The sequence below is a fragment of the Zalophus californianus genome, chromosome 8, assembly GCF_009762305.2.
Source record: "Zalophus californianus isolate mZalCal1 chromosome 8, mZalCal1.pri.v2, whole genome shotgun sequence".
Lineage (NCBI taxonomy): Eukaryota > Metazoa > Chordata > Mammalia > Carnivora > Otariidae > Zalophus > Zalophus californianus.
The window spans coordinates 83,845,415-83,857,884 of NC_045602.1; the positions used below are offsets into that span (position 1 = coordinate 83,845,415).

General features: G+C 44.8%; 1 protein-coding gene across 1 annotated transcript in view; it reads right to left on the reverse strand.

Moving 5' to 3' along the window:
- Positions 1-12,470, reverse strand: part of LOC113938446 — a 56,014-nt gene that overhangs the window by 15,759 nt on the left and 27,785 nt on the right. Inside the window, exon 2 of the mRNA XM_027623854.1 lies at positions 3,721-3,892. Within this exon, the coding sequence (XP_027479655.1) occupies positions 3,721-3,892 (172 nt within the window). The remainder of the gene's footprint in view (positions 1-3,720; positions 3,893-12,470) is intronic.

The window sequence follows — 12,470 nt, forward strand, 5'->3', positions numbered from 1 at the left end:
ACATCAGCATTCTTTGAAATATACCCGAAACCCATTACTCTCTTCTGGAGTTAGACCACTTCCACATTTAATAATTGCCTTCATTGTTTATATTTTAACCATTAATGTGGACACATTAACAGGTAATATATAACATGGGTTAATTACTTTTGAATTTGAGCCAAGCTAGCTTAAAATGCCTCTAAACTCCTCATGCGCCGTGGTCCCTGTCTTACCCTTTAAGTTAAGCATTATTTTCCCTTTGGCTCCTAGCTAACATTCTCTGACACCTCCTTCAGGCAAAGTATTTTTAAAGAGTTGGTCCTATTTGTCAAGTTTCCACTGGAGCGGCCATCTAGCGCTGTCAATATTGCTCTCCCTTCACCCTGTAGGTCTAGTCGATGTTCAAACTCCACGTGCCTTTTCCTCCGGATCCAAATCCTCAACATCTTTATTTGTGTTTCTCCCCCAAGCTGCCCTCAAAACTTGTGACCTCTGTGGATTCAACTATAAGTGCTTTCAGGGCTTATCTTTCTTTCCACATGTGACTCATAAACGTTTGGGGCATCTGTGGGAAGTCGCCTGCCTCCCTCAGTGCCTCAGGAGGGGCCTTTGTGGCCCTCTTCCCCAGCTGCCTTCCCCAGGCTCAGGTCTGAGTCCCCCATTACTTCCGGAAGTGAGCCTGCCTCTTTCTTTGTTTATCCACGTTTCCCTCAGGACACTGCATATGGTGAGCTTCCTTCTCCACTCAGCAGCCCATTACACCCTCTCTTGTTCATATCCTGCCCCCTTTCAAGTGTGTATCCTTTTTCCTTTGAAGGACACTGATACTTCCCACAATGGTTTTCAAGTTGAAATATGAAACTTAAAACTTTCCTTCGTTTTCCTCCTCCTCCCGCTCTATACTTCCCTTCTGTGTTTATTAAAATAATATCTCTCCCTCTCTCCCTCTCTCTCTCTTTCTCTCTCTCTCTCACACACACACAATTCCTGAGGCGAGCTCAAGTTCAGAGAGAATGACAATTGTCTTTTCATCCCATCTGCCTAATTATCAGGTAAGACCATGAGACATCTCAACAGAGAGGACGCAGATCCACTTGGCAGTAGCCAAATACAATTTCATTATTTTAAAAGGAAATCAAAATATCATGAGACTGTTTGACACAGAGAAATCATTTCTCTAACCAAAGCTTAATTTTTCCCCCATCTTCATTATTTTCTCCTAATCCTCTTTGGCCTGGTCTGTTTCCTAAAATGTTACCTGGAAGGTAGATGTATTAGTCATGATTCTCAGAGAAAACAGAACCAACAAGGCATATATAAGGAGAAAGAGAAATTTTAAGGGATTGGCTCTTGAGATTGTGGAGGCTGGCAGCCTGGAGACCCAGAAGAGAGGTATAGTCTGAATCCAGAGAAAATTCACTAGCAGGGTTCCTTCTTGCTCAGAGGAAGTCAGACTGAGTTCTATTAAGGCCTTCCACTGATTTGGTGAGGCCCACCCACCATAATGTAGCATAATGTGCTTTACTCAAAGTTTACTGATTTCAAAGTTAATCTCATCCATAAAAAACACCTTTATAGAGACATCCAGAATAATGTTTGGTCAAATATCTGGACAGAATGGCCCAGCCATATGAACACACAAAATTAACCATAGGGATTCCCACACCATGTTCTATGCAACACTAGTTCCTTGAATTAAACACTGGACTGAACTGATTTCTCTCCCAGGTATTTCCTTTTATTATTAAAAGGGAAGAAAAATGAGTGTTAATATGATGAACACTTCCTGGATTTCAGGTGCTTGCTCAGTCTTCATTCTCTCATTTAATTCCCATAACAATATTATACAATAGATATCATTATCAGAATCCTTGATATGACAAATCTTTTACAGAAAACAACATATTAGAACTATTGCTGCTTTTCAACCTCACACTTTATGAAAAGAAAAAGATTCAAAACCATCAAAACCTTTGCCATCATCATACAAGCCACTTTGGACTCATCTAAATCAATATGATTTGCATGTCACCTCTGTTTACCTCTGATGTGTTTGAGATACAGAACTTTTAATCCATTATCTCAAGCCACGGAATAGTAGAACAAACGTTTATCTATCCCATGGTGGTACATTTACCTTAGATTTTATGAAGTATGATTTGCAAGTTCATAAGCTTACAAGATACTAATAGAAAGTCCTTGGCTTACCTCTCTAAGCATCAAAAGACAGAACTAATTGAAATGGTTTCAGGCTCTAAAGTTTTCCCCAAGTGGTACTTGGTTGGAAAAAAAAAAAAAAAGGTGATTGACAGAACACCCAGTAGAAAAAGAAGGGTTAGCAAAGTATCAAATATAAGGCAACTGCCTGTGTGTGTGTGTGTGTGTGTGTGTGTGTGTGTGTGTGTGTGATAATTTGGTGTTGATGTGGAGGAAAGAGGTATTTTGCCTTATATTCTGGCACACTTGGTAACTGATTTGATCAAAGTCACACAGCAGCTTAGCTGATACTGGGTCAACACACCCTTTAGCCTCGAGGGTCACCAGAGGTAAAGCAATGCCCAGAGTTTTCATGGCAGGAGCAGAGAGTGCTGGAAGAAAAACAAGAGAAACTGATGGGGAGGGAGAGGGCAAGAGAAGAAATAATGCAAAGTCCCCTGATGTTGAGGAGAGTAGGTGACGAACTCCAAGGTCAAGGGTATCTCTGCCATGTTAAATTCTCAAAAGCAGAGTTCCAAAAACGAGGGCTAGGAGTCAAATCCAGCTCACTGCTTGTTTTTGTAAATAAAGTTTTATTGGTATGCAGCCATGCCTGTTCACTCATGTATTGTCTATGGCTGTTTTCCTTATAAACACGTAGTTGACTAGTTATGACGGAGACCATATCTGACTTTTGGCACAAAGGTCTTCCAGCAGCTGGTTGATACAAAGCCAGCATACTAAGGGAGCCCATCTTCATGAACAGGTTCCACATCCTATGCCAGGATAACCCATATGCATTCTGCAGTAAATTTTTGTTTTTAACATCCAATTGACTTCTGTGGAGCAATACTTGCTTCTCCTGATCTTAACCAGATGACTACTAAGAAAATTATCTTGAAATTGCTTTGTTACGCTCAGATTAAATAAATAAATAAATAAATAAATAAATAAATAAATAAATAAAAGATGGGGAGCGCCTGGGTGGCTCAGTTGGTTCAGCATCTGCCTTCGGCTCAGGTCATGATCCCAGGGCCCTAGGATTGAGGCCCGCATCAGTCTCCCTGCTCAGTGGGGAGTCTGCTTCTCCCTCTCCCTTTCCCTCTTTCTCTCCCTGATGCTCATACTCTCTCTCAAACAAATCAATAAAACGTTAAAAAAAAAAAAAAAACATGATTTTTACCAGGATTAAAACAGGAGATTTGACACACAGGAGACTCTTTTAAAGGAAAGACATTATAATGTCCTAAAGAACATGGAAGACAACATAAAACCCTAGTTAGAGTTAGTCAGTCCTGGCGTGATGTGAAAGAGCCACTGCCCAGGTGTGACCCCTGAGACAAGGTGCATGTGCTTTGAGACTGCTTCCTGATCTGCAAAATAGGGCTAAAGATATCCAACTTCATGTGTTTTTATGAGGATTAAAATGCCTGGCGCAGACAGAATAAGAGTGTAACAAACCACATCAAAATGGAGTGGTTAAAAAACAATTGATAATTTATCATACCTGCGTGGTTTTCTGGGTACTTTGACTGGACTCACCTGAGTTGGCATGGGCCTCCTCTGTCAATGGCAGCGGGCTGAGGGCCGTGTCAGCCAGACAGCCAGGCCGTTCTCCAGGGTGGCACATCCGGGGCTTTGTGGTGTGGCTGCTTTGGGGCAACCTCTGGGCCGGCATCTCCAGATTTCTGCTTGCTCCATATTGGCTGTTGTCCTAGAGGCCAAAACAAGCCACACGGCCAAGCGCTGAAGCAATGTGGAAGCAACTTCACCCCTGCCTCCAGAAGGGGAGGGGGCCCAGCCATTTCCAGCCCGCCTTATTGCTCAGGATGGTGCTTAGTAAGACAGTTTTGTGTTTCTTGATCTATGTTAGTCCTTGTTTCCGCTGTACCCCAGCCACTTCTTGGGTGCAGGAATGTTCTAATATGCTAGCATCATGTCACACACTGTGCTCCACCCTATGAATAGGCATGACTACTGGGCCATTACTAGCCTCATCTTTCAGACTGTAGGAAAGCTCATGAACTTGCCCATGATGGTGGCTAGGAACAGGTGGAGAAGGATGTCAAACCCAGCAGCCTAGCTCTGGCACCCAACCCCTCCCCACTGCAGCCCCTGCAGCTAGTTATGTCCAATAGGGTCAGCGTGAGTTTGGCAGATGCCCTTTTGCCTGGGAGCGTGTGGCCATGAACGGCGGCGCTGGTGGCAAGCCGTGGAACCCAACATGGCGGTGGGTGTGCTGGCCCATGGGGAGGTCAGTATAAAACCAGGCCCCCTTCCCACCCCTGCCTGTCGGGACCACAACAACCCATTCAACAGCCTGGGACTTTTTTTTTTTTTTTTGTCCAGCACTCCCAGGATGCCAGAGTGCTCAGAGGAGGGTCTAATGAGTATGAACTAAACTGGAAATTAACTCCAATCTAGTTCCCTCTCAGAGAACAGGACTTCCAAACCCAGTCCCAGTTAGCACTACTCTCTCTTTGCTCTGGACTTTCCCAGTTTGGGAGGGTCAGGAAAGCCCTGGGAAGTCTCCCTGGGGAACGCCTGGGCCCCAGGCAAATCGGGATGGTTGGTCACCATGTTAACTGGACTAGCCTGCTCTCTGCTTAGGAGTCTCAGAAAGCATTCCGTGACTGAGCAATTGATGGAATGAGAAAAGGCCCCCTTGATTGCTTTTGTCCAGTCTTCAGAGCTTACTATAGCATTCGGCATCAAATTAGAACTCAAAAAAATACCTGTTGAATAAGTGAGAATGTGAATGTATGAATAAGTGAATCCAGCTCAGAGGAGGTGGCCCCTGCTTCCTACTACCCAAGAGTATGGGTGTTAACATGGAAACCCAGGAACATGTGACACAGCGTTTGCCCCAGAATCTCTAACTTTTACGTCCTTCCAGTTCCTTCTAAAACAAGGAGTGGACCAAGTGACTCATTGATTCAAGTCAATCAAGTTTCACTCAAACAAATTTTCCTAGAATCATATAAAGTCCTCTTGAACTTCCAGAGGAATTGGTGGAATTCTGAGCCAACATTTTTATGAACCAAGAAAAATCATGTTTTATACAATGGAACCACCTTAACTTAAACTTTATGGATTTTTACACTTCAGGGAAGATACTTCATAAGTGAACGGCTATTTTAGTGAACAGCTATTAGAGTTGTGAATAAGTCAAAGAGATTTTTAGTTAGAGGTCAAGGGAAGGGCTATGGGTGGAATGCTTGTGCTCCCCAAATTCATATATGGAAGCTCTAATCCCCGATACAATGGTACTAGAAAGCAGGGATTTGGAAGGTGATTAGGTCCCAGAGTGGAGCCCTCATAAATTGAATTAGTGTCATTAACACCATTAGTGGAGAGACACCAGAGAGATCATCTCCTCTCCCCTATTTGAGGAGACAGCAAGAAGGTGGCCGTCTGCAAACCAAGAGGAGGTCCCTCACAAACAGCCAAAGAGTCTGACCTTGACCTTGGACTCCTTAGCCACCAGAACTGTGAGAAATAGATTCTGTTCACATTGCCCTGTCTACGGGGCACTGTTATGGCAGCCTGAGCTGACTGAGACCGAGAGTATAATACAGTGGTTAAAGGCAAGCATGTTGAAGTAGAGCAAACTTGTATTTGAATTCTGGCCTTGCCACATTCTAGCTACAGGACCCCGAGCGTAGCATCTGACTTCTCTAAGGCTTTGTTTGCTCACCTACAAATCGACTTGGCACTGCCTGTCCTTTGGAGCTATAGTGACAATTAAATGTGACGCCATATCCCAGTTAGCCTGAGGATAGTCCAGGGACAATTAGCCATAGGCCTACTCTTGCCATTCAGGTTTCTGGGTTTGCATGGAACGCTATATGTTCACCTAATACAGGAAGTACTCAGTCCTAGGCCTGACACACAATGAGGAAGCACAACTTTGTTAGGCATCAAAGCTTACCATACTGAAATTTTCCCAAACTTTGCATGAACTTTTAAATGTGTGTACATTTCAAAGCTATTTTTAGCATAATGAAAAAAAATGACATGGAAGAAGAGTTCAAGATTGTGCAATGTGGCTGTGTCACATGGGCACCAGAGCCTAAAAAATAAAATGGCATTTTGGAAAAATGAATACAGCAGTAATGTTACCCCCACTGGTATGGGAAGAATGCACTACTAATGCTCACGTTGGGCTATCTATGTGCCAGGAGCTGTTTAATGTGTTTTACATTTATTCCCATCTTCACGTCCTCACACAACTCTCTGAGGTAGGCACTTCAGTTGTCATCCCCATTTTATGGAAGGAGAAACTGAGACACATAGGTCACCCGGGAAGTAAGCGGCAAAGCTGGGATTAGAACAGCCAGTCTTGCTCCAGAGTCAGTGTTCTTGACCCTGCTGAGTGATTCAGCATGTAAATCTCACCGTATTGGTTGTCGTGTTTGTTGTCTGTCCAGGGCTGGGAAACCAGATAAAATAGAAGACTTTTCTATGAAAGAAAAGAGCTATCCTGGCACTCAGACTATCTGACACCATTTTGGCCTCTTGGGGCCTTTTTTTTACTTCTTTCCAAGCACTCAACTGTCTTCCAAGGGAGTTGAGGTTCTGGATAGATGGTCTGATTGGCTGGAAAAAATGAGTGACTCTCCCTCTTATAAATCAACATATTTTGGGGTCCCTCGGTGCCTCAGTCAGTTAAGCATCTGACTCTTAGCTTGAGCTCAGGTCATGATCTCAGGGTTGTGAGATCGAGCCCCACATGGGCTCCACGCTCCGCTCAGCACAGAGCCTGCTTGCCCCTCTCCCTCTGCTCCTCCCCGGCCCTCATGCATGCATTCTCTTTCTCTCACTCAAATGAATAAATAAATAAATAAACACTAAATAAATAAATAAATAAATATATACAATCTTTTTAAAAAATCAGGAGATTTTATCCACAGGAGATTTCAGAATAGCTTACCTCCCTATAAGGCTGATCATTTTTCTCAAAACTACCTGTTTTTTTTTCCCCCAATCGCACCAAGAGAAGACATGAGCTCCACTCTAAGATAATAGGAATGGCTCAGATTCTACTCTCATTAATATAATGATTCCATAATACAATGACAGATTAAAGAACTTTCTTTTTATTCTACTCAAGGCTGGTTTTACATAAAAATAGACCATAACTCAGAGTCTGTAATGTCTATGGAAAGGTTACACTCGTTACCATCCAAATAGGCTGAGCTAATAAAAATTATATTTGTTACAATCCAAATAGATTAACCGGCCTTAAGGGCTTAGCTATGTATTACACTTTTCAATTTTCTTATAATTAAATTAACATAAAATAGTCTTCACAAATAAATGGCTGTTTCAGAAATAGTTAAGCTCTGTTTAACAAAAATAGCCATTCTATTTACATGTGCATCCACTCGGGTAGACCTGGGAAGAGAAAAGAGGCACTTCCCCATGGAGTGGACTTGTGACCGAGAGATGACCAGAAAGATCCCCTCTCGTTTGTCCTGCTGAGGCCAGGGGCACCCCAGCTGGTGGCCCAGTACAAAGCCAAGACCAAAGTCACCGGCACCACTCTCCTGCTCTTGCTGGATGCTCCCAGTCATGAGCCAGGGGGCACAACGGTAGGATCCAGTCCTGCACCTGGGTTTCCTACTGGTCTTGAAGCCACCATTTTCTTGGCTTATCTTCCCCTTTCTTCTCCAGAAACCAGACCTCTAGATATCTGTTTCCAGCTAGAAATTCCATCTGAATATTGCTTCCATTTGTAAGATCCATTATTCTGGACTTTTATGTTTTCGTTCAGGTGCCATTTTATGACTCTACCCCAGAAATGCTCACATCATTAAATAAACAATGATATTTTAAGTCTCTCAACTGAAAAAGTCTTGGACAAAGGAGTTGATGCCCCTGAACTAGTTGAAATTCTTAAGTGTTAGGATCCTCACCAAGCTCATTAATTTCAGATCAGCCTTTTCATTCCATAAATGTCCTCAGACATGGTAAAGAAATGGAACAAGTTATGGAGCTGTTGCCATTTGAAACAAACAGAAGCTTAAGCTTTCTCAGTTCTAAAAGTCAAGATGGAGACAACGCAAGGAAAAGAGATGGAAGTCCTTTTAACACTGGCTGTGAGCTTTGATGCCAGGGCTGGGTGCGATACTGAACACCTTTTCGTGCTTGATCTTCTTTAATCCAAATATCTTGCTGAGTATCATGGGAAACTTCCCAATTTAGAAATGGGGAAATAGAGGTTGTGGAGTTCATGTGAGTCAGAGCAAGCTTCACCAATCCAGAAATAAGGAGACGCATTGAAAATGGTGAGATGCCGGGTAGGGGTCTGCAAAAGCTGTGAGTTGGAGTATTACCAAAACTAGAAGCCACCTGGCCACCAATGATCAAATTTGTGTTCAAGGGTTTTGGCAGGACTCTGAACTTGACAAGATGGTCAGTAGCCATCAATCTCGATGCCCTACTTTGAGCCCAGGGGTTGGACTGCATCCACACTGAAATACAATCTAATAGGACTCTGTGACGATATAATACAAACTCTCACACCAGCAGCACCCCGCCCCCCTGCTTGCATATTATTGTGATTATCTCCTTGAAGATAAGTAAAACTTAGAGAATATCTTGAGCAGATGATGCAGGCTCTTTGAATTTCTGCATGCCCCCTGCTGCTGCCCACCTTTTGGGTGACTTAATCCTCATTAGCACCTCCACAAAAGGTTGAGCAAGAAAAATAGAGATGAGGCTCAAATGAGTCCATTTTGCTGCACATCAGCAGCTTTTGTTGAAGGTTTGATGAGGAAAGAGGTCAAAAGTAATGGTGCAATAAGAAAAATAAATTATCTGTGGAGCTCATCTACTTATGGCACCCCATCCCCATCATCATGGATGAGCAAGACCTGACCATACACTTAAAAAGATTAAAAACACTTTAATTCAAAGAGCTCCAAGCGAGGTGAGTAGGTGAGAAACATTGTAATTTGCATTTTATAGTTCTCCCCCACCTTAGTGTGCATGGGAGTGATGGCATACATCCTTGTCTCCCAAGTGCCTCGCGTGAAGTAGATGCTCAACAAATGTTATTTGGAAAACACCGCTTGTTTGTCATATTCTATACGTTCAAAGCTGGCTGCACATTGCAAAAATCTGGGGAGCTTTAAGAAATACTGATGCTTCGGCCCTAATGGGCTTCAGGAAACACCACCCCAAAATATGGCACCTTGGCATGTTAGACATTTCTCCACAACTGTTTACTCTTTATCAAACCTACCATAACAATACTTAGGTTGAATGGTTTCTTTGTGTCTTCATTTCCTTGTAAAGCCTACCATATCATGTAAAACTTATATTAAATAAATGTGTATGCTTTTCTCCCATTAATCTGTTGCTGTCAGTTTAAGTATCAGACCCAACCAGGAACCCTAAGAGGGCAGAGGAAAACTGTTCCCTCTCCTACAGTCCATCACTGACAAATTCTGAATTAATCTGCATCAGGGTGGGCCAGGGCCCGGGGATCTTTCAAAGGATCCCCAGGAGACCCTAACATGCAGCAAAGTTCAAGAATGACAAGAATCATCTGTATGCCTAGAAGGCAGCTGTGACAGGAGCTGAGCGGGGCAAATACAAGTCTATGTGCCTAATAACCTCACCCAGTCAGGAGATGAGGGACAGGAAAAAGGACCCAACTGACAAGGTAGCTAGTGAGTGGGTGAGAATTTGGAATGGCTTAGCACCAAACCCATGGCTTTGAAGACCAAGTGGGCTCCAAGTCCAGCTCTGCTCAGAGCCCCACTGACTCAGTTGTACACTGGGGGACTAATGTTGGCCTCTCAGGTTGTGGTGAAGTTGATGAGGGTATAATGGACTCACTGTTGTGTCTCCTCACAATTGATATGTGGAAGCCATAACCCCCAATGGGATGGTATTTAGAGATGGGGCCTTTGGGAGATAATTTGGGCTAGCTGAGGTCATAAAGGTGGGGCCCTCATGATGGGATTACTGGCCTTTATAAGTGGCCTTCTTATAGAAGAGGACCTCTCTCCCTCCCTCTCCTCCTCCCCCTTCTTCCCCGCTCCCTCTCTCTCCCCCTGTTGCTAAGTCAAGAAGAGGACGTATGAGGACAGACCGAGAAGCCAGCCATCTGCAACTCCCAAAGAGAGCCCTCGTCAGGAGCCGAATCAGCCAGCACCTTGATCCTGGCCTTACAGTCTCCAGAACTTCAAGAAGCAAATGTCTGCTGTTTAAGCCCCGCCAGCGTGTGGCGCTCTGTTACAGCAGCCTGAGGAGACTACGCCAGAGGGTGAGTCTACAGGGGGAAGGGGGCACACAGTGGGCACTCGGCCCAGGCTCCCAGTTCACAGACAGCCCCCTTCTCCCTGTGTCCTCACGTGGTGGGAGGAATGAGCCAGCTCTCTGGGCTCCTTTTTATAAGGACACTAATCCCATTCATGATGGCTCTGCCCTTGTGACCTAATCACATCCCCAGAGGCCTACCTCCTAATACCATCACACTGGGGATTAAGTCTCAACATACGAATTTGGGGGGAACACGAACATTCAGATCATAGCAACTGTCAACCAAGCAGAGCTTCGGACCTCATCCCTCCTACTGGCCATCACGCTCCAACAGCACAGGACAACAAGGCCTCTGGAAGCCCCCAGCAACCTCCACCAGAGCCGGCTCAGAGCCCTCCCTTCCTGCCACCCACTTTTTCGCTTCCCAGCTCTTCTTTCCCTTGCCGTGTGGTCCCCTCGGCACCTGCTGGGCTGACTGACATCTCCCTGGCCTAAAGTGTTATCAGTTCATCCCACTGATCAAAAGCTAAATGGCTGGTACATCCCCCCCACCCCCCCACCCCAGCACTTTCTTTTTGAAGCCTATTTTTAACTGGAGCACAAATTCTCGGTTTCACCAGCAACCGAGGCCTCTGGGGAGGCATTTCAAGTCTACTTCTCATCCCCAGAGCTGATATCCATACATCCATCCTTTCGTATTCTGGGAGAACGGTTGCCTTCCCAGACCCACTCCTAACATGAAATTAGGCCACGCTTAAAACAAACAGGGGTGCAGACGGCGTGGGAGGAAATCATTGGCCTACATTTAAGAAACACTGGGGGCTTTCTATTTTAGATCCCAAAGCAGAATGAAATGCCTCCCCACACACCTGTGACACTTGTACTAAGAATACTTGGTAAAAATCGATTGTCGGAGTTAAAAAAAAAAAAAAAAAGGCCCTCAAGAGGATCCAGCCCAGGGATTTTTAAGCAGGGATGCACATCAAAAGGGTGACACTGATCAGAACCCCGAAGAGGGTTTTCAAAGCCAACCAGATAATCTGATTCTCTCATTTGAGGTGAACTGTAAAGGAATTGAAATGGGGCCTGTTGATTCTGTTTTGCCATCACTGTTTGGGTGGACAGGGAGAGGGGGCTATTTTTATCGCTCTAATTCTGTGCCAAGTGGGCGAGGACAAATCATTCATGAGTGCTGGTTTGCCCTCTCACCTGCGGATATGAATTTGTCTACCCCCTCACCATCTCTGAGGAAGTGAAGGAGGTAGAAAGTGGGAAATGGTGGGGCTCATATAGGAACAAAAGGGAGCCAATGAAGTTGAAATATTTGATCTTCTCTCCCTTTTCCTTGAGAGAGGACCTGTCATATTTCCTCTCCTGCCGCTTCAATTGTTCATTCATGTCATTTCTTTGCTTCATTTGCCTTTCTCATCTTATAGACTTTTTTTTCCTTTACTACTTCTTTTGACCCCCGCTTCCTCTCACCTCCCTCCCCCCCCCAATCTCCCCGCCACAATCCTCCTGGATAACAATGAAAATGACTTTACCATCCATCTCTCACTTGTGTTTCATGATGTGGAACGAGGGTCCAAACGTCAGGGGACATACAAAAGCGGCTTGGTCCCACCACGCCCTCCACGCCATTTCCCGGAGTGTAGCTCAGTGACTCTCAAACCTCTGAAAACCCGCAAAGTCACCTTGCTTGGCTTGTAGAAATGCAAACTCCGAGCCCTTCCCCGACCGATGGCGAAGGGGCCTTCAGATTACTGTTTCAAACCTCCGTACAAAACACTCAACTCCCTGCCCGGCGCTCTGGGCGTCGCCTGTGATGAGACAAGAATTACGTCGCAGGCACCACACAGGGTGGGTTCGCGACCAGAGGAGATCAGCATATGGAGCCCTGAGGCCCAGGCACACACTGGGTACCGGGCAATGTCGTGGGCACCTTCACTCCCACCTCACCTCTTCTGCACGCGCTTGCGAAAATCGCAGGTGCTTTGGGTAAGTGCGATTTTAAGAGA